The 21,788-nt window shown below is 45.5% G+C and overlaps 1 protein-coding gene across 6 annotated transcripts in view; it reads right to left on the minus strand.

Moving 5' to 3' along the window:
* LOC308128990 (protein NDRG3-like) overlaps positions 1 to 21,788 on the minus strand; it is a 37,378-nt gene that overhangs the window by 5,386 nt on the left and 10,204 nt on the right. For 5 of the 6 annotated variants that reach the window (XM_080494725.1, XM_080494724.1, XM_080494727.1 and 2 more), the window contains exons 2-8: positions 15,965 to 16,048; positions 12,372 to 12,404; positions 2,927 to 3,032; positions 2,646 to 2,766; positions 2,344 to 2,406; positions 2,196 to 2,256; positions 1,072 to 1,158 (exon numbers count right to left, since the gene is read on the minus strand). In XM_080494725.1, coding sequence (XP_080350851.1) covers positions 1,072 to 1,158; positions 2,196 to 2,256; positions 2,344 to 2,406; positions 2,646 to 2,766; positions 2,927 to 3,032; positions 12,372 to 12,404; positions 15,965 to 16,021 — 528 coding nt within the window. In that variant the 5' untranslated portion in view covers positions 16,022 to 16,048. Of the gene's footprint in view, positions 1 to 1,071; positions 1,159 to 2,195; positions 2,257 to 2,343; positions 2,407 to 2,645; positions 2,767 to 2,926; positions 3,033 to 6,739; positions 6,862 to 12,371; positions 12,405 to 15,964; positions 16,049 to 21,788 lie in introns of those variants that run through there. The other variant, XM_080494723.1, reaches the window with a different exon arrangement.

Genomic DNA, 21,788 nt, shown 5'->3' on the forward strand with positions numbered 1-21,788 from the left:
TTCTCCGAAATGCATGTTCATGTTCTTAGAAGGTATGAAGACCAACTCCTCCGTTGTGATTAGCTTGGCAAAAAGCATTAAGCCCCCCCCCCCCCCGCCAAGCCTTGGGATTAACTCCGACTGACGATCCTACGTGTAAAACTTCCCTGCCCCCGCTGCTCACCCTCTCCAGTTTAATCTAGAAAGCTAAATATCTGCCAGACAGTATCACGACGCAAATAAACTGCCGAGACTGTTTCTCTCTTATTTGTTTGTGAAACAGGCTTGAGTGAAATGATACCAGGAGAAAACACAAAAGGGGGAGGATTTTTAATGTATATATGGAACAAAGGTCACTTCAAGTTCCTCCGGCTGCATGACCGCGTGAAACACCAGCGGATCGAAGAATCTTTGGGGCAATCTTGAAAAGCACGTACACCTCGCAGTCCCATCACAGAGCACTGATCTGTTTTGTTTTTCCAATTGAAACTAATTATTCCCGCTTAAGGTAAAACTGCGTCGAGAGAGAAAACACTTCACGCGTCTGCGCTGAGCGACGGGGAAGCGTATATTGATTTGTAGCGATCTCAGTCCAAGAACAACCCCGTTTGTCTCACGTTCCTTCAACAATATGTACGTATAACACTTAATCACTTAACATAATATTTACTTAGTGTTTAGTCTCTTTCTCGGCCCAAACTAAAAACACTGGGGAGTTTCAAGCAGAGCGGCGAGGGTGGGAAGGACGCCGGTGGAACACCACAATCCATTCATAAGTAACAACCTTGCAGAAGTCTGGGAGCCAAACTGAAATGGCTGGTACATTATTTAATGACCACTTCCACTCAAAGCGGCGTTGTTTTTTTAAAATCAGAACTCTTCTGGAATCAGTGATGTTGTGTTCACACTTTTGAGACGAGGAGAGTGTTTTGTAGATCAGCCAACATGCACCCTTCCATTACAAAATATACACTGAGGGGACTTTTATTATTGCAGTTGAAGATTTGATATTATCCAGAGCAGCGGAAAACATTTAGGTAATAATTGTTTAAAACCAGAGCAGCCGTCCAGATGTATGCTACAGATACCGACCTTTGACGCAGCCCAGTCGATCCAGCCTTCGGCACAGGGGTCGACGTTGATCAGGACCAAGCCCTCCACCAGGGTGGGGTTGTTTAGCTGAAGGGGGAGAGGATGCAGGAAATAAAGATTTCATAACCAAAAAAAAAAAAAAAGCAGCCCTCTCTTGGATTAGCCTGCCGCTGCAGGTTCACAGTGTTTGGAAAGATGAATTAGATGTCGCCCCTTGTGTAAACCAACAGTGTGGATTAGTCTGGGCAGCGGAGCACCGAATCGTGACGAGGCAGAGCTTCATCTCCACAAACCAAGACTCGTCGAGTCTGGATTTTTTCTTTTTTTTTTACCCTTGACTTTGCGTTTTCCCTCAGCAGTGCAGGCAGAGGATTAAAAAAAAAAAAAAAAAAGGCTGATGAAACACAATAAAAAGTGATTTCTTTTTGTTCAAACAGACCAAAAAACAAAAACAAAGAAGATGGGATCTTGGGCTTCTAAATAAAAGGGTGCGGCTTTGGAATTGCCTGAAGACAGAAAGAGGACGTCGAGGGAAATCTGAGCTCTATTTCCTGCAAAGCGGAGACGAGGCTGTGGATGCTGCGTTCTGCAACACGACGCAGATGCGGAGGAGCAACAGCTGCTGTAATTCTATCGTGGCTAAACACATTTTGCTCCAGGTCGGTTAAAGCAAATGCATTGCGCAATCAATTCTTCCCCTCATTCATTCTGAACAAGAACTCAGGCATTTGCGATCCCAAGACTTTAGCCGTTTCTCCTTTTTACCCAGTTTAGCATCCTCCCATTCCATTATTTATCTTTTAGTGCTCCATCCCGCCTCGCCAGTCAACGCTGGATCTTTCTGCTACATTGTGCTTATTTTAGCTCCGCTGCGCCGAGTGCGGACACAAGGTTAAGGCAACTGAAAGGGAGAAAATCACCAAGGTGATTCATCATCTGGGGAAACGTCAGCATGTGCAGCACGCTGGAGAGAAAGCTGGTGCCCTGAGTGGGTTCGATGGGATCCTTAAATGTTCAGTGTATCAAGCAGTGTGGCGTGGAAAAAACAAAACAGGTGAGACTAAGAGCTGGACGAAAGAATAATAAGAGGGATTTGGAAGGTGGCATAAAAGGTGTGGACTCACTGCAAAGCGACTGAGGATGTACGCGCCGGCTCCCACGCCGATGCCGATCACACTGTTGACTCTATAAGGAGAGCAGGCGTCAGTCGGACTCCAGATTAATCGCCAGTTTTACGCACAGTCATCACATCCGTAATCATCCATCACTCACTTCAGCTGAGTCATCACAGAGGGCAGCATCTCGGCCAGCTCGTCCATGGTCGGGTAGCGGTACCTGCAGACGGACGGACATAGTTTCAGTTCCATATGGCGGAGAGTCAATCACAGAAATTTATCTCATTGTAAATCTTAATTCTTCCCACGATTTCGACGGGGCGGGAAACGGGAGTATGTCCATTAGCAAATGAGCCCACGTACGGCTCCACTCCAAAACAAATTGACTGCAGCGTTCTACAACGGCACCGCTCCCTTTCGTCCGCAGACGCCGAGAGAGTCGGGCAGTGCGACACTCACCCGGTGGGGAAGGGAGGCGCGCCCTCCTGCTGCCCGGGGGCGTCCACGTGGACCACGGCAAAGTGCTGGGTGATCTCCTGCATGTCCTCATAGTTGAACAGGGTGTTGAAACAAGACTTGTCTGGAAAGGTGTGGGCGGGGGGGGGGGGGAGAGCAGCAGTTAGAGGTCTGCGGAGGAGCCGGGCGGCTCTGCCGGGGCGCAGAGGCTAAAAAACCCAAAAAACGGCTTGGCGACACAAGACGCCGTGCATATTGAGGAGCAGAATGTAATGCTGACTCACGGTTGAGGCCGATGTCGTGATAGGTGAGGATGACGGGTCTGTTGCCCTTTGGGACGCCTCTCATCGTCACATGGAGGACGCCATGTGGCGTCTCAATGTCATGCTCCTGCAGTCACAGAGAGTTTTGGATCAGGGACACTTGGACAGTTAAACAGGAGACATCGCCGACATGGTTGTATTTAAGGGCTCATATCAACGGAGACATGCATTCACCCAGAGGTATCCATCATTATTCACCTAATGGTCATTAGATTGGGATAAACAACCCAGTCTGAATTCATTGCAAGTAAGGAATCTCTTCTGCTTCAAGTGTTTATTTAAAAAAAAAAAAAACATTTTTAGTCACAGTGATTGGGCCAGCCCTACAAACCTGCAGGTCTCTCTCGGTGCGTGAGAGAGTGCTAAAGTTACACAACTGCTTGGCGGGCTGCAGCGTGAGGTGTTTTCACATTGAAAGTGTTCTAGTGTTTCACACACAATCCAGCCACGTACAAGGTTTTCACTTGATATTCTACAACGAGTACGCCTATAAGCAAAAACATAAAAAAACCAAAAAAAACTCATGACATTCTATCACAGTGTAACTCGGGACTTAATGAGAATGAAAACACTGCTTTATGCCGCTGAGTATTAATAATAACACTATTAAGAAAAAGTGGGCCTTTTCTCTACTAATCCGACTGATTCACATGACTTGCATATTTATTTTGAATTGAACCACTGCACTCACAGGATTATTATCAAAGTCTACATCAAAATTTCCAGATGGGAAAACACATTCCCAACAGTAAAAAAAATCAAAATAAACAAAAACACCGCCCCCTCCCCCTAAAAAAAACCCAACACAACATTTGAGGGTTTCTATGTGGAGTTGGAGCTGCACAGCATGCACCCTGCATCTCCCCGAAACCTCCCCCCTGTGCCCCCGGACAAACAAAGCACTGAAAGGGCGGTCTGCAAAACAAGTTCTTCAGCCAGAAAAAATACTCTTTATGTGCACTGGTCTGAAGCTCCGAGCTCTTTCACAAGTATGACTTGGTGGAAATGGCAGCATCCCTCGCTTTCGCTCAACGGCTTTTGCAGAGACTCCTTAAAATTCAAAAGCTCACACAAGCTTCATTGTCGCCGTTGCTTAAGAATTAGATCTCCTTTTCTCTACCAGACACTGTGAAATCCCACATTAGTACTTCACAAGACACGATCAATGGACTTGAAGTTTGGGCTGATTTAACTGGGGGGTGGGGGGGACTAAAAATATTAATTGAGTGGGGATTTAAAGATGACACAGCAGAAACAAGTTAAAGACGCTCCTGGTGTTCAGAGCAAAAGGGCAGGAAGTGACATGATAAAAGACTATACAAGTTTTCCAGAGTTTACCCAAAATCTCATGCTCTCACACACACATCCACACGCAGTCAGCACGATTTGCAGCTACAAATAGCATTGTGCATGACGCAGCGACCTGCGCGTGTGCACGGCACGGAGCAGCGGGTGGGGCCGGTCCGCGTGCCCTGTGTACCCCGTGTGTCTGACGGACGTCAGAATCTCTTCACGCCACACCAAGGTTAATTCTCAAGGACGAGGCTGCAGTAATTGGCCTCTGAAATCTGTAATTGACATAGCAGCACGTGAGGACGACGGCTCATCCCGTCGGTAAGTGAGCGAGGCGTTTCCATTTGAGTGGGCGGCGGCACAGAGATTAGCCTGCCACACGAAACATGGCAACCACGTACAAATAACAGCACAATGCACGGCTTGTTGCCCGCTATCTACAGATACAGAATCCAACCCCCCCCCCCCCTTCCTGAGATGGGAATAAAGTCTCCAGCTGACGGGAAGCCGTGTACGTATCCGAGGCCTCGTCTCGACTGATAAAATGATCCTGCGCTTGATCAGGCGGCGTGGCAGAACAACTTGTTACAGATGGAGAGGAAACTCTTTCTCTGGGCTCTGGGCTGCGGCAACAATTTTCATTTTCAGACAAGGACAGAGTCAAGGACATTCGGTGGAATGAGACGCTTTCCCGAGGAAACGCACTTTGTTTGAACACATGTCCATTGTGTCCCGTGCTCACACATGACGCGCACCAGCGACATAAAGCAACGCAGCTCAAGGGACACAAGGTGAGAGACGAGAGATGGAAGATGAGAGGAGACGGAAGAGGAGGAGGCTGGAGGAATTAAGAGTGTGAAAGCAAACAGTGACAGAAAGTGGAGGAAAGAAGACGGAGGGAGTCCTGTGTGACCAGAAGAAGGGTGTGCCTCAAAACAGACGGGGCGCATCACTTTAATTTATCATGACTCTCCTGCACCGTCCTGGCACTAAGATGGAGAATAACAATTCAGGCGGCTATGGAGAGAGAAGGAGGAGGAGGAGGAGGAAGAGTGGATCTTTTATCTGTCCATTTGGCTCCTGGCATAGTTTTAAAGCTGTATTGATCCAGGAGCTCAGCCTTTCATCACATATGCTTGTGTATATATATGTACACACAGAGACACGTAGAGAAAACAGGGGTGGGGCAAATGTCTGGATCAATCTTGATGGGGCTTGATGGCGGACGAAAAGTGTGTGCAGATGTTTTGGGGAGGCGAGGTAGGAGTCGTCTACAGATTTCTGCTTTGTTGAGCAGAGTTTCAGTAAAAAAAAATTTAAAAACACCATGCTAACGAGGCTGCAAGATGTGAGGGAAAACGGTACCATGTCATGTTCCACTTCCCGCACTCACTTGGTCATGTTGGTTTTTCCCTACCCTGCCAGTAAGGACATCCATGACCCGGCGGAGCAGCACAACGGGGCAGGAACGCTACACTAGTGTGTAAAAGACACACTCACACATCCACATACAACATGCATATTCGAGGCGCGTGCTTTCTTGGTTCATTTCTGCTGTAAACACAGCTCTGTGAACCTGCAACACACACACACACACACACACACACACACACACACACACACGTGTGTCTGAAGCAGTGGGCTGAGACCACAAACTCAAGGTCTCTGCAGCGATGGAGTGGGAGTCATTTCTGTCTGTTACCTTATTGTGTGTGGGGGTGGGGTAGGGTGGGGGGGGCTGTCTCTTATTTTCAGTGATAACGGAATAAATAATACAGCACAGTGCATTCACGCTCCACAGCCTTTCTTCGAGCACTGGTCACAGCGTGCATCTCTGCAGTCCTAGATGACCACTTCCAGGATTTGCACACTGACACACAGTCACCAACAATCCTGATCCCACAAACAAGCTCGACATGCCCACACACACACACACACACACACACACACACACACACACACACACACACACACACACACACACACACACACACACACACACACACACACACACACACACACACACACACACACACACACACACACACACACACACACACACACACACACACACACCATTTCAGTGTGGCTTGTGCAGAACGGGAGACACTTGAGCCCCACGCGCATGCATCTTTCATACGGTGACATTAAAATGCACCACTGCAGAGCGAGCACACATTCAGGCTGTGCAGACCAGCACACATGGACACCGAGTGACCTGGAGGTGCACACACACACACACATACACACACCAACATGTTCACACCCACCCCAGCGAATGTTCACCCCCATACCAGCAGCTGCTTGGACGGAAAAAGCCCCGGCGAGTCAGCAAGACCCCCAACAAGCTATTCCCTACCAACAAATCAGCCGCTCCCCCCCCCCCCCCGCCCCTTCTGCCGACTCTGGACGGGCGACATAACATAACAACACCTCTGATCTGCACCAGAAGCGGACCAGGAAGGACCGTCAGCCACTCACCACTCCATTTCCTCCGCATGCAATCTGGTCCAGGTCCAGAACAGCTGACATGTTTTTTTTCCCACACAGGAGAGGAGTGTGTTATGCTATGTGCGAGCGTGTGCTGGGCAGCTTTGAAGAGCTCCAAAAGCAGGAGGAGGAGGAGGAGGAGAAGGAGGAGGAGGAAGAAGAAGAAGGGAGGGAGCGTTGGTAGGAAGGGAGGGACCCGGGGGTGAGGCGGCTTGAAGCAGTAGCGGCAAGCAGGACAGGAAGAGAGGGAGGAGAAGGACGGCGGGCGTGAGGAGGTGATGGGGGAGAAAAACAAGCTGAATGAAAGCAGAAGGGTGTGGGCGTGCAGAGCGGCGGAGGAGAGGCGGAGGAGAGGATGCAGAAAGGACAAGAGAGAGACAAGAAACAAGAGGTTGGGAGAGAGAGCAGGAACAAGAGACAGAGGGGGAGGAGAGTGAGACCGCAGTTTGCGCTTGGTAGTCACGGCGCGTCCCTACATCCAACCACTGGTGCATCTAATTGGATTGTAAAGGGTCAGGTGGGTAGCGGGAGGGGGGGGGAGGGGCTTAGCGGCGAATGGAAAAGGGGAGGATGGAGGAGGGAGTTGAGAGGGTTGGGCACGTGGAGAGGGGGGTGAAGGGGTGCAACGGATGCAGAGGCAGACCAGGAAAATGGTCGGGGCTGCTGACGTCACGCTGTGTTATTGATAGGCGGGACATGGGGGCCGACTTTGACAGCTCCCCCCCCCCCCCCCCCGAGCGCATCCCTGCATCAGCGAAATGGCTGCACGTCGCCAACATAACCCGTCACCCGGATCCGACTCGGCATCGTCGAGCAAATATATAATAGAAAAAATATCTCAATGACTTCCGCCATCAAAAAGGAGAAAGCGCTCGGCGAGTTGGGCTCCGCAGGGGTGTGACGCCTCCGCCTGCACCACCACTCAGTCATGTGAGCCTCTAATGCAGTGCCCAAGACTTCCTTTGAGCATCGACCTCCAGCAGACGACCCTGCTCACGTAGCAGGTGTGCCAGAGGAAAACCAAAACTATTTTTAACTTAATTTCATTGAGCGACCAAAAAAACCCCCGAAAAACCACACACACCATCAGGATCAATGTCCTCTAAACTTCCCGCTGAGTCACTTGATCCTAATAGTGCATCGATCCTCCCCTCCCTCCCTCCTCTCCTCCCTCCCTCCATCATCTGCACTACCAGAGCAGTCAGTCACGCCTCGCTCCCAGACAGACTCCTCCATGGGGCCAATGGCGAAGAGGAAGACGCCACCTAGCCGGAGGAATCCCACGAAAAGGAGGAAGGTCATTGGCTGAATGAAATGTAGCAGTAAAAAAAAAACAAAAAACGTTCAAATGGTTCCCGTGGTGACCCACAGAGGGTGCCAGAGACTCACAAACAGTGTTCAAACAGAATGAAAATACACAAAGACAAAACGGCAATAAAGAACACATTTCTCCCAACGTGACTCTTTACAGAGTTCAGATCACCCAGACTCTGCTCCTGTGGAGACACAGTGCTTTGGTAGGTGGTATAGAACTTAAAAATGTTAAATAATTAATTACGTTTAATAAAAACACCCAATATTTGAACCAATATTCAACCTAAAAACTATACCTATCAGTAAAACGTTAATTCTTTAGAAAATGTCACTTCCTGTTTTGCAATTACATTTGTTTGCCATTGCATGACTTTAGTATTATAAATGTGCTTTAAACACATCATTTCTCCCAGTAAATTGAACAGAATCACTGCTAATGACAATCATTTTAAATGTAACTACCACTTTAAGTAGATCTGGAAGAAAATATATTGAATGTTATACTTGTGTCTACATTTTTTTACTTTTTTTCTTTCACTATTTTAAATCTCATTTGGTGCATTGTTCCTTTTATTTATTTATTTATTTATTTATTTCAAAAAGCAGCAAATACAATCAGATAGCTTTTTAATCACAATGTCAACAATAATAATCATGTATGGAAATGTGGGAAGCCAATATATAAGAAACGGGTCTCTATAGACTGTTGGCCTCTGAAATGTCTCAGCAAACTTCCTGAAAATTCATTATTAAGCAATTTAAAGCTCAAACATTTTCAAGCAAATGTGAACAGTGTATGCCCTATAAAGGAGATATCATGACAGTTGTAGTAAATCACAGCAGATTGTACAAGTGTACCTGATAAAGCGCCAGCGAGCGAGTGAGAGTAAACGCATTGAAATGCAGAATTGTGGAAAATTTCAAATGCACAATTGTTATTTTAATGGTTTGATAATAGAAAGAGCTCTGATTTTGCATTTACTTGATCAAAACAAAGCCTCTTCCACACTGAAACAGCACATCCAATCTCATGTTTCCATTTATAAATGACCTTTTTTGTTCCATCTTCAGCTCTTCCTGTGAGACTGTTGGTAAATGACTGATGTGTCGTCGGGTTTAAGTGGTCATGCGGCGATATGAAGTGAAGGAGGCGATCTATCACAGACGCATGATTTCCTTGACAGAGCAGGTGTGTCTTTGTGCCGCTGAGTCATACAGCTCACATGTGATCATCCGCATACACTTTGTGCTGCATATATGGTTAGACTGACACTTATTGCTATATACTATATTTCAAACACACATTTTGTTAACACTTTGCGAAATTACCTGGCATGCTCATTTTTCAGTCTGTCCTAAGATAGTAACTAAGGTACGGATGAGGACTGCATCAGCTTTTATTATGAAGCTTAAGCTATTCTTAGAAGGACACTACACCACCTGCCAACAGCTCTAGAATAACTACAGAATAACCTGTCTTATGGCGCCCTCTGCTGGGCTTCACGAGCCAGTGAGGGAACGACATAGAGACGAAGCCATTCTCTGAATCGTGACATGATGATGTACGATCAGGAACTCCCAATGGCATTTAAACAAAACTAATGAGTGAAGATTGGATAGGAAAATACTTTTAAATGATTGTCTCTTCAATGTGAACCCCCCCCCCCCCCCCCCAAAAAAAAAAAAAACCAACAACAACACGTGAAACAGCAATATAACAGTAATATGTATGAAACACAGGTTTGCAGAAGTACCATCACACCATCTGCTCTACTTTACGTGCACAGTCAGCGATTTTCACATCCACAAAGTAACTCACGTCTCCAAGTGTGCACTTTAAAATAACCTGAACTCCCACGGGCTGCGGGAGGCTGACTCATGCCTTCTCCTGCGTGCCTCTCTCACCACAGGAGAGGACGGCAAGAGTGCAGCAGAGCCCCTTCAGGTTCTCCTCTTTGACCCCCACCACCACCCCCACTACTCATGCACAGCTCCGACACCGCCGCTGCAGTAGCCGAGGGCTGCCTGTGGAGGAGCTTCAGCAGCAGGATTTGTCCTCCAGCTGCTGGAAATATACTGCAGCCGTGCTTCCTCCAAATCTGGAGTCATAGTTTCTGGATCAAGTGTCATTCTGAAGATGATTCCCCCCCCCTCTTCTTATTGCCTAACAAATGTAACTCCATATGTGAACATATGCTACATCTGTAGGAATGCCATTTTTTAGATTTGGAACTTCAGTCAAAATGGGGAGAATAAATCCAACACAATCTCTCAAGTCACACTTATCTAATCGCTTTGGTTTCCACACTGCAAAAAAACACCCGAAACCAAGATCGCAAATAAAGATGGAAGGTCACACGTGCCCCCCATGGACGTGAGGTCAAAGAACATTTACATCTCAGTTAATCTCATCAAGATGCATTCATTTCTGTACACTGCAGCTGGAGAATTCAACCTGAATGAAGACCAAGGGGAGAGAAAGTACAGCCGTGCATGTCTGTGGATGTATTAATAATAGCACACACACACACACACACACACACACCGGGATGGGTGCTGGGGGTGCATGTGGCTGCCTGCTCCAGCTAACATGCTTACTCTGGTCCCCTGCTTGCAGGAGCTATATTTAGCTCTGGTGGGATGCTGGAAGCAGACATGACTGCAGAAAAGTGAGCGAGGGAATGAAAGGTTTAACCCTTCGCGTCCGGGATGCTTATAAAAATGCAGCAGAGAGCTTTGCCCGTGTGAAGGTGCTCTTCCTTACGAGAAGAGCAAATTGCACAAGGTATTGAAGGAGGACAGGGACAAGATGTGCGGTTTTCGAGTGGAGCGTGGGCTTAAATGCAAAGAAGAAAAAAAACTGCAATCTTGAACACTGCCCTTATGAGGACAATTACTATTGCTCTGATGATAACTATATGCATTAGAATCAATCACTGTGCCAATTAGATTAACTGGAAACAAAAGGTTACATTCGACAGAAGCAAGACGTCCAGAACCACAGATATGATTCAGGATGCACTCCAAAACTGTGGAACGATTCCAGGAGAAGCTTTTGTAATTTCAAAGAGCTGAGAACTGCAGTGCGTTGTTCACTCACACGGTTCTGTAATTGAAGCAACTGTTTAGGATCACAAACACGTAAGAATCCCTCTCTGTGTGAACATTTGTAGGCTGAATGACAAACAGTTCGGTGAAAAGAAGAAGCTACATGTGAACGGAAACTCATTTAAAAGATCAAAAAATATAGATGCACCAAAAATTTGCTTTTCTTTTTCTTTTTCTTTTTTTAGCTTATGATGATAATATAGTTAAAATCCAGCATCTGGAAAGGCACAACCAGAACTGCAGCGTGTATAGAGGAAATACGGGGACACCGTGTTGTCATCCAGACAAGGTCTTTTTGATGGACGGCCATGGCAACATCACATGCTGGATTCATCGTAACGGCACTGCTTCACAGTATGGGGGCATCTCTGACTTCTCACCAATCTAAAAAAAAAAAACTTGACACATCATACAATAAAAAAAAACAAAAAAAAAAAACCTTCTTTAGAATATGTGCTATTATATGTGGGGATATAATTCTGCTCTCACTATGAAGATTTGTATAATGATTCTACTTTTCTAAACTATTGCATCGTCACTGGAACAATAGTCGATTCCATTTACAAGGCTTATTCCTCGGTCTCTCATTGAAGTTTTGATTTTTTTTTTTTTTTAGAAATGAGTGGCAATAAGCTCCTAAGACATATCCTTCCAATAGACCAGACCCCAAACTGGGTTTCTTACTCTTGAAAATACCCTCTATGCGATTACACCGCATGCCCACGTCGGCAACAAAATACAACAGGGAGCAAAAGCTTTTGATTTGCATTCATAACAAAGTGACCTATTGTTTCATCTCACAACACAACAGCCTCGTGGGAATGATGAGTCGACATTTTCCCAACACTTTCAAAAACAATCTTCTGTGGTTTTGTTGATATTCATGCTGCGTCCTCGTCCTCTCTCTCTCTCTCTCTCTCACCGCCTCACTGCCACGATAGACTGGGCCACAACAAAAGATGATTTCGCAGCGACCTCTGCACTTTCCTCCAGAGGATCACAGATGCACATTAGTAAAAGAAGCAGAGGTTAATCAGGAGTGGTGGTGGTGGGGGGGGTTATGATGTGGAACCATTTCACCGTCATGCGAAACTGAGTGCGAGTGGAGGACAGCAGTGTTGAGACCGAGGACAGGATCAGCAAGCACAACAGATTATTCCCTAAACAATGCATGAAAAAAAACAAGAAATAAAAGACTCACCTGGCAGTCAAAATCTTGAAAGTTGCGTGCGTTCTGGAGGGAACAAGAAAAATGGTGCATCTTAGTGTTTTTCATGTAAACATTTCCGTGTGCAGCTCCAGAACACCGCCGCGCTCTCAGAGGGTCAATTACCTGCCGGCGCAGAAAAACTTTCACTTTCATTATTTTCCAAAATTCGAATGCCTTTGCGGTTCAGTCACCGCTTTTTCAGTCAAACAGTACGCCTGGGCGAGAGGAGCCAGTGTGGGCAGCAGAAAACACAGAAGATGCCTTGGAGACGACAAAAGCTTTGGCTCCCGTCTCCCCGCTGACACGGTTGTGCCGCAGGAATCATGGTGAAATCAGATGCGATGCCAAAGTTTTCACTACTTTTTTCTCATTTAAATTTTTATAGAATTTTTCAGTAACAAAACAAAATATGTTTATGTAAATAATAAAGAGGCAAATGGTACACGGTACAGACTAACTAACTGCTCAGGGTCCTAGTATTGGTGAGACATGGCTAGGAAAAAAAAAAAAAAAAAAAAAACAGGATGATATTGAGAGGAGAAACATTTATGTAGGAGGTAAGAAGCTCAGTCCACAACTATAAAAACCACATTCTTGAGATGTTATCTGTTCTTAGAGAATCCTTTAGAATAAAACTTTTACTTTTTTTATTGTGGCTATAGCTCTTGTCACTTTTAGTTATTTCACCTCCTTGTAGTTCATGTCAAATGACTTATTCTGAAACATTTGCCTTTAAGTTCTGCTAAAAGAAACCATTAACATCATTCTTCAAAATATAGTGAAGTTACTGAAAATAAAAGGTTAATGAGTTCTTTGGAAAAGTAACTCCTGCATTACACATAAATGCAGACAAACAGCATCTTAAGCTGTTTATCAGTGGTTTTTTTTTTTATTAGCTGGTCTTTTCAATTGATGCGGATGCCTGGACACTGCACCCAATCCTAGAAGAAACACTCGTAGAAACATACAAGCAGCTTTAAAAGTATAAATAGTGGCGCTGCCAATACGAGCAGAGTTCATCTTAAGGTAAGCAAATGTTTATTTAGCAAATCTATTGCACTGCTTGGAAGGAATACTGTCGTCAGCTAAAGCTAAAGCTCAGGGAGAGGGATTGTTGCTCTGTACAGCAACATTAATAGGATCAGAAAGTAGATTTAATAACAGGAACGCTGAGACTTCTGTAATTGTTAGGATATTGTTATTTCACAATGGTAATCAAGCGTCAACATGAGGGCTTTACAGTATTTTCCCGCTGGAAAGTTGAGCTAATGAATCTACAGAGTGCACGTTATGTTTCTGTCCCTGAAATCAAAAGGAATAAAATGCAAAACTCGTGAGCTAAAGTGACATCAGGTGAGTAACTTTTCTGATTTCACTTGGAAGAACATTCGTGAGCATCACCGCCATTGTTTTAGCCCATGTCTGGTTCTTCGAAAGACTAAACAAACCCAAAACAATTTAATGATTCATGTCAACTATTTGGAGCTGCAGGATTATGGGAAAAAAATCCTAATCGCAATTATTTGGGGCAATATTTAAATCAGGATTATTTACATGATTATGTCTGAATTTGGAACAGCATTTATTGAACATGTTTAAAATAAAGACTCTCCTGTTAAATATATAAAAAACATCTTGTAAAGTAGTAGTAAAACACATTAACTGTTGTACTGCACTCAATCTTTTGAAAACAATAAATAAATAAAACACAATAAGAGATAGACATACTTCAATAAATGAGTCCAACATAAATGCGTTGATAAATTGGTCCAAAATAAAATAGTGTTGGTGTAGAGCTGTGGAACGGAGGTCGGCATGTTCAGCAAGAAACTCCAAAATGTATTTTCCATTCGAACACACTTCTCAGAAACGCTTTTCTTTTCTCTCATCTCTCCAACGGAACTCACACACGGTGTCACAACAAAACTACTTCCGCTCAGAAATCCCCACCACCCCACAGTAACTGGGTGAACTATGACCTTAACTGATCACCACAGTGGGGAAGTTTATTTTGTAAAGAGGCGGGTTTTTCCGGTCGGTAGTAATATGGTGTTACGCGGCGTGTGTCTCTCATGTTGGAGAGAGAGAGAGAGAGAAAAGAAGAGAGTTACTGAGAATTGTGGATTAATGGAGAATAAAGTTTGGAGTTCATCGACTCTACAACATAACCGTTTTCCCTCATTTATATGAATTTTGAGATCGTCTGGAGCCAAAATTGTAATCGCGATTAAAATTTGATTAATTGAGCAGCCCTACAACTACCTGATGGTTTGTGAAACACACCTACAGTCTACCAATTGTTTACTTTCCTAATGTTTGGCAGGCACTAATGAGACACAATAATAAACACATTTTGCTTTCCGTCAGTGACGCTGATGTTTCCTTGTTGCTCTGGTGTGTGTTGTGTTGCTGTGCTGAGCTGAGCTGCTCCTCTCAGACTAATTCAGTGTATTGTTCCTCCCCCTTCCTAATTTGTATGCTCCAGACTGAACTGACATGTGCTCATGCACATTTGCTAATAATACCTCTTCGGTCATCACTGTTGTTATGGTTACTACCGGCGCGCCGCCTCCCAGCTTTCTGTATTGATCATCATGCATTATCAGGACGCCCACCGCAACTTGCTTTATTCAGTTTGGCACGAGGCATTTAAGGATTCTCCTGTCACTGCTGTAATGATGGCATCTCCATCCATCTCCATTTGCCTTCAGGGACTCCTGGGTTTGTTTATTGGTAAGGCGCTGGCCACTAGGTGGAGTGAGAGGTCAATCGTCCCCTTCAGTGGTCCTGATGTCTCTGATGCCTTCTCTGCCTTCTCAAGCAGACAGAAGACATTTTCCTCAATGGACACAGAGGATGATGAGGAGAAACAATATCCTTCCCACCACTGAGGTGATGCAATGCCCTCAGTCCTCACACATCACCCTCCTCCTCCTCCCCCTTCCTCCTCCGAGGAGCTACACCCTCCTCTCTATCTGTGGCCGTCGCCTGGGGAGAAGACAAACACTCCTGCGTCTCGAAACTCGTCGTCTTCTAATCAGTTAATCAGCTGCTGAGACAAGAGATGAGGAAAGGCCAGAAGAGGACGAGTGCAGAGCTTTGATCTGCCCCTTTTTTTTTTTTTGCCTGTATACTTCCCTGTGCTTTAACAGCGCCTCGCTGTGCTCCAGCCTTTAAAGCGCTGAGAAATAAAAGAGACGAGTTTCTTGCAGCTTTTCCTTTGATCTCCCTTCCTCCCTTCTTACTGGACTGTTTTTCTCCGACTCTCTCACTTTACACCCTCTTCTCCGTTGCCTCATTGTGTCTGCAACCTCTATTTTCTTCCTAAGTACTTGTTCATTTTTCTGCCTTTTCTTTTTCTCCTTTCGTCAGTGGAGCAGATATAAATAATTCACTTTGATGAGCGGTACTGCAGAGTGTGCGCGCCGGCTGCATGAGCCTATGTATTTCATTCACTCGGCGTGCACACTGCACGTCTATTACACTTAATGTTTCGAGGTGACGCAGATGTTCGCCAACGCGCAGCAAAGACAACGCAGTTCCGCGAGCAGTCCGTCGCCGTCTTGTTCGCGCCACAAACTTACCTTATTGGTCAGCAGTGGCTTGATCTCAGTCAGCTGTACATCCTGCAGCTCGTCCATCTTCCCGTCTGGTCTCTGGAAACCACTCTGACCGACAAGAAGAAGAACTACGTTACACTCAAAAACACTAACAGCAGTGACGCAGGTCGAATTACTGTGCATTACAAGACAAAATCAATCCTTTTGTATTTAAATACTTGTACTACAGTTGGGTAATGGAAGGCTGAAGTTGTGGGGAACTTTTTTTTTGATGCATTTCTTGATAAGATGATTATCACGTCATCTAATATGAAAAAAAAAAAGCAAAATGAAGAGTTTTTAACAAAACGTAGACTCAAATAGGTCATTATTTTCCCAAAGAAAGCTCATAATGTCATACAAAGCTCATACAATGGTCACACACTGTATGTCCAGATATATTGTGATGGATAAATGACTTGTTAACTTAATTGGTATGACCATAATATTAAAAATGAGTAGAGCCAACGTCCATTCCATACAGACACACCGATTCACTGACGAGGTTACTTCAAGCAGGATACACGCACAACGCGTGGCAAGCCTCTTATCTCAGACTGGTTTCTTCAGGGTGACAACAACTTGTGTGGCAGGTCTTTTGATTTCAATCATGGATGTGCAACTGACAATATCGGATCACTACACGACATGGCTTCCATCTTTTTGCCATTTGTAGTTCTGGGCCACACACTCACGAGTACAAATAGCAAATATAAATTGCCTTTCCCCCCCCCTCAAAATGTTTGAATCTAAATCTAAGATCTCATAAGACTTTTTTTGCTTCAACTTGGTAGAAATCCCTAAAGTGTGTCTCTGTATGTGTCAAACGGTAGCTCCTTTTTACACCGATGCGCCGAACGAGTTCCACTCTCAACATTAGCCGTCACCGATTCACACACAACCAAGCTAAAGATGACTTAAGTGTATGGTTTCACACATGGAGCCAGATTCCCCGCAACCACGGAGTGTTAAATGTGCAACGTATAACTCATCGGTGTGGGCGTAGTCCAACTGCAACTCCAACTCATTACTGCATATGGACAAGATGTAGCCTCTGATTGCACCTCAGCTACTACCTCTCATGCTATCTAAAGGCTCACACACGCAGTCGTTACAGTTTATTTATAGAAATACAGTGTGATGCGGATTTCACAGACGTGGGTCCGACAGTTTGACGGCTTAATGTGAGACTCCATTGAATTGAAGCGAGTAGAACAGCTTTACCTGTGCATTAATATACAGGTTTAAAAAAAAAAAAAGAAGCTTGGTATATCTAGTCATAATGACGTGTCATTGGGTTATCTGTAAACTCTTGTTTGTCACACAATGAGGTACAGTGAGACACACGAAAACATCCTCAGGTAGAACCGTGTTAAGAGAACCCGTGATGTCATCATCTCTGTGTCATTCGTACAGATTACATTAGATTCAAACCATGACGTGTAATATTGACTTTCATTTCCACAATAAGATCATATTCAAAGTTGCTGACATTGGCTTTTAATTAATAATTATGTTGATATCGCAGAACTTTGCTCTTAATGCGGAAAGAAAATAATCCAATTGTGAGAAAACACGTCTCAGTGCAACAACAACACGATGCTGCTGCCTGCGCTTTTGAATTGTACAATAATTAAAACATTATACTCAGTGGGGTTTTTTTTTTATAAAAGGAAAGAAAGACTAAAATTAACTACACCTTTGTCTTGTCTCACCGACAGTGACAATACATACACGTATATCACAGGAGAGAGGGTCATTTCTCATTCTTAAGGGCCGACTTCCGGCCCACGCAGGTGGTTGTGCAAACATGTTCACACGCATACGGAGGGATCAGGCCAGGTTTAACAAGAAGCTCTAAAAAAAACACACCTCATTTGTTTTACCCTTGAAGCCGGCCGTTCGTCCCCTCACATAATTACAGAACATAGACACAGACACAGAAAAACAGTCCCCTCCCCCCCTGATTTATTTTTTTTTTTTTTTAATCCTGAAATGGTACCTCTTTGGCCTTGCCTGTTTGCACAAGGTGAGGACAGGAAGTAGCATTGAATTACCTTGGCTTGGCTCAAGAGTGCAGTTCGGGTTGCAAATAACAGCAGATGGAGCGGCTGCCACTTCTAGGTCAATGCTTACAGCTGGAAGACAAAGCCAAATCAGCCGGCACCCCCCAAAGCCGCGAACAGCCTTGCTGTATTTTGAAAGATAACGTTGAGCAAGTCAAATGCACATAATGGCAACAGAAAAAAAAAAAGACAAGAGGATGAGTCGACTGCAAGAATACTCCCAACCCCCCTTCCGAAATGACCTTGAGCTGCCCGCCTCGGATAACCTTCAAGGTTGGTCAGAGAGAGATTCGAGCAGCAGTTATTGCTAAACACACTGGCGGTGATGACGTCACAGCACGTCTGCATTACGAGTGGTTTCATCCTCTTGTTGCCTGACAAAAGGTCTCCAACAGACATCTGCCTGTTGACGCAGGGAACTGGGCCAGGGGTCATCCTACTCTGGCAGCTCAATGCACCTTGCATGGAAACAGGCAGGAAAACAGATGGGCACAACTGAGCACAATGCTCAAATTACAGAAAAACAGCGAAAAAGCAACAACAACGAAAAAAAAAAAAAGAAAAAAAGGAGAAAAACTCAGCGTTGGAAGTGCTCGGCGATCTGAAATGGGGAGTGAAAACATGCCCGGCAAAATCCCCGCTGACAAATCCGGCTCAAGGGGGGTTGGGAGGGGGAGGGGGGTGGGGGGGGACTAAATAATATTTAGACAAGTGAACAAGGAAACAAGAAAAACAAATACCCTGCATGCTTGAGCAGATTGAGAGTATTGGCTGGATCAATCCAACACTTCCTCAGGCAGTCACAGAGAGCCAGTCGGAGGCAAAGGCTGCTTTAATTGCAGCTGGCTCGCCAGCTAATTGAGGTGTTATGAGGGGACGGGGGGGGGGGTCAGCGCGAGCTTAAACTGATTGACTGACTGCGTGTGGCTGTCGTAGCCCAACCCCACTGACCTCTAACATCCAAGTTCACACCTGGCATTTAGGACGGAGTCACGCCGCTTTGTCCGGACCAAATTATATAGAACAAGATGTTGTGTTTCGGGGACGGATGGATTCCACAACAAAAGGATTCGTCACATATTTATAGACCAAGAGAATCACTTTAGCTATTCTGCGTTGTGGATAGTTGTGCATTTACAAATATAACAGACGAGAACAGACAGTGGATTTTGCTACAAGGTGGTCCGCAGTTCTTGGGGGGTCCCTCCTTCACCATGGCTGATCACATGTGATTGCCATCTGTGCCGTCAGGCCACACCAGAGCTCAAATGCTCAAAGACCACCTATTCAGGTATCGCTGCTTTAGCGCAGAGCAGAGTTTAGTTTTGCTTTCACGTCGGAGCCTTCATGATCGATTTACATGCAGGGAAAGGAATCTCTCAAACCTGATGGAATAACAGAATCATGTCAGCATGAAGAGCGAGACCACGTTGTGCCAAGAAGGGCAAGAATCACCACCTCAACACTTACATCTTCCTCTACTTCTTATTTTACCTAACGCTTTATTGTGAAGGACGCCAGGGTTCATTAAGCAAAGTGCCCGCTGGATGTATTCTGTTCAACACTTGTCAAATTTCTTGTGGAAACATGTTGTGAAAAAAAACAAAAACCCTCAGTAATAAATTTCTGATATAAAATGCATCATATTAACTGCAACTAAAATTAAGCTTCAGTGAGCCAAGATGTCTCATTCGTCATTTTGTCAATTCATTCAACCGGCAGCCCACCATATTTCAATGTGCGCCGTGCACGAGTTTATTTACCGACTTGCTTTCATTACATAATTGTTTATTTACGGAGAAGAACATTAGTGATCGGATCTCAAGAGGTGACTGGCGTGGAGAACGACGGATGTGAAGTGTAAACCTGACCTCCTGTTGGTCGGGGACTCAAAACAAAGCAACCGCACGTCCTTTGTTCTTCACCGAAAAGACAGTCGAGTCCCCAGACGCCTTTGCCGACCTCGCACCGATCAACCCTGGTTTCAAGTCGCCTGTGAGAGGAGCAGATTTAGACAGATCCAGCGCCATCACCACCTCCTTCCTGCCTCCTCCACGCCTGCTGTACTGTTCAGCATGCACAGCTGTTGCCATAGAGACAAAGCTCATTGCTGATGTTTATTTCTAAACTGGGATAGACCCATGGGACAGATGTGAGGCGAGGAAACAAGGGGAATGAGATGCGCTGCAGAAGTGACTGCTGTTTAAAAACACACGTTGTGTTGAGCTCTGCATCATTCAATCCATTTCCTCCCCGACACGACGGCAAACGCTCAGTGTAACTGCAACAATACAGTCGTTCCAGATGACGGCGGGGGAAATTCCATTTGCTATCCGGGCAGCGTGCTGCGCTTGTCCTACATTCACACAATACTATTAATGGAGGAGAGGATGGGGGATGATGGGAGTGAGACCCTATTGTCTCCCACTTTCTTCTCTGCTCTTCCAACCATTGAGACAAATAACTAAAGACGACTGGCCAGCTCTCGCACACGATTTGCCGTGTCGCTCCTCGCTTGTTAAGGTCCATCTCCCTGCCCCAGCGTGACGCTTTTCAGAGGGACCTGATGTTTGGACTAAATATCACGCAGGCAGCGGGGGTGCGAGGCGAGCTGTGCTGAATTAACAGACAATAGGAGAGGGAAAACAAACACAAAAAAAAAAGTGTCAGAAGGAAATCTTGTGAAGCTCTTTTCATCCGGTAAAGGTCAGTGATCTCCAGCCACAGCCATGGTGCTGTCGTCACCTCAGACTTTTCAATTCCTGCGTGATGACTTTATTGAAAAGAACTGCAGAGACGCGCTGAAATCTCTCGCTTTAATCAATGGATAACTTATTTAGCACGGCTCGCTTCTCGCCTGCTGGCAGCCACTGCTCAGCTTCCTGCGTCTCCAGCTGGAAGAGAGTAGAGGACAAGAATCTCCTGAACGCCGAGGCGCCTCAATACACGCCGGTGTGGACACCAAGGGAGCGTGCCAGAACACCCACTATAGCTGCGCCCCGTCTGCCAACAAAACGGCGCCTTGTCGCTGTCATGTCAGCAGACGGCCCCCACGGTGAATGATGAACGCGTTGTTCCTTCTACCACTTTTCCTCGTCCTCCAGGCGCGTCTCCCCCACCGTCTGTGTCTGCGTCTCACCTTGAGCTGTCGGGAGGTCTGAGAAGGCCCGTGATGGACGGCCGAGGAACCCCCGCTGCAGCGCTGACCCTTCCCCGTCAGCCTCCTCAATTAGCCCTTTTTTTTTTTTTTTTTTTACTGTTTGTCACCATGGCAACCGTGACTGCAGATTATTCGGTGTCATCATCATTCATGCAGCGCTCCCATTGTGACTCTGACCTCCCAGGTATAGGTTTGACCAATGTGGTCATGCCGTCATGACCTCATATCAACCTGCCTCCGCGTGTCTGAAGGTCCTGAATCGGGCGTCCGGCAGGTTGCCATGGCGACACGCCGTGAAGCTGACACTGTGTCCCGATGCAGCGACAGAGGGATTACAGTGACGGATGTCAGCTGAGCAAAAGCCAGCAATTCAACAAAAGTGATGTTGATAGTTGTAGTACATTAGCTGTAGTTTGAATGTGCTTAAAAGGAACTAGGAACCAGTAATATAATCCATTACTTTATGTATAAAGGTCTATCAGGTCAGAGGGGAAAAGATTAATTCAGAACCCTTATGAGTTATTTATTAGAGTTACTTTTAGTCTTAGAGTGACTCTCATCGTTGATCAGGCTGTACTTTAAG

The sequence above is a fragment of the Blennius ocellaris genome (genome assembly GCF_963422515.1).
Source record: "Blennius ocellaris genome assembly, chromosome: 4".
Lineage (NCBI taxonomy): Eukaryota > Metazoa > Chordata > Actinopteri > Blenniiformes > Blenniidae > Blennius > Blennius ocellaris.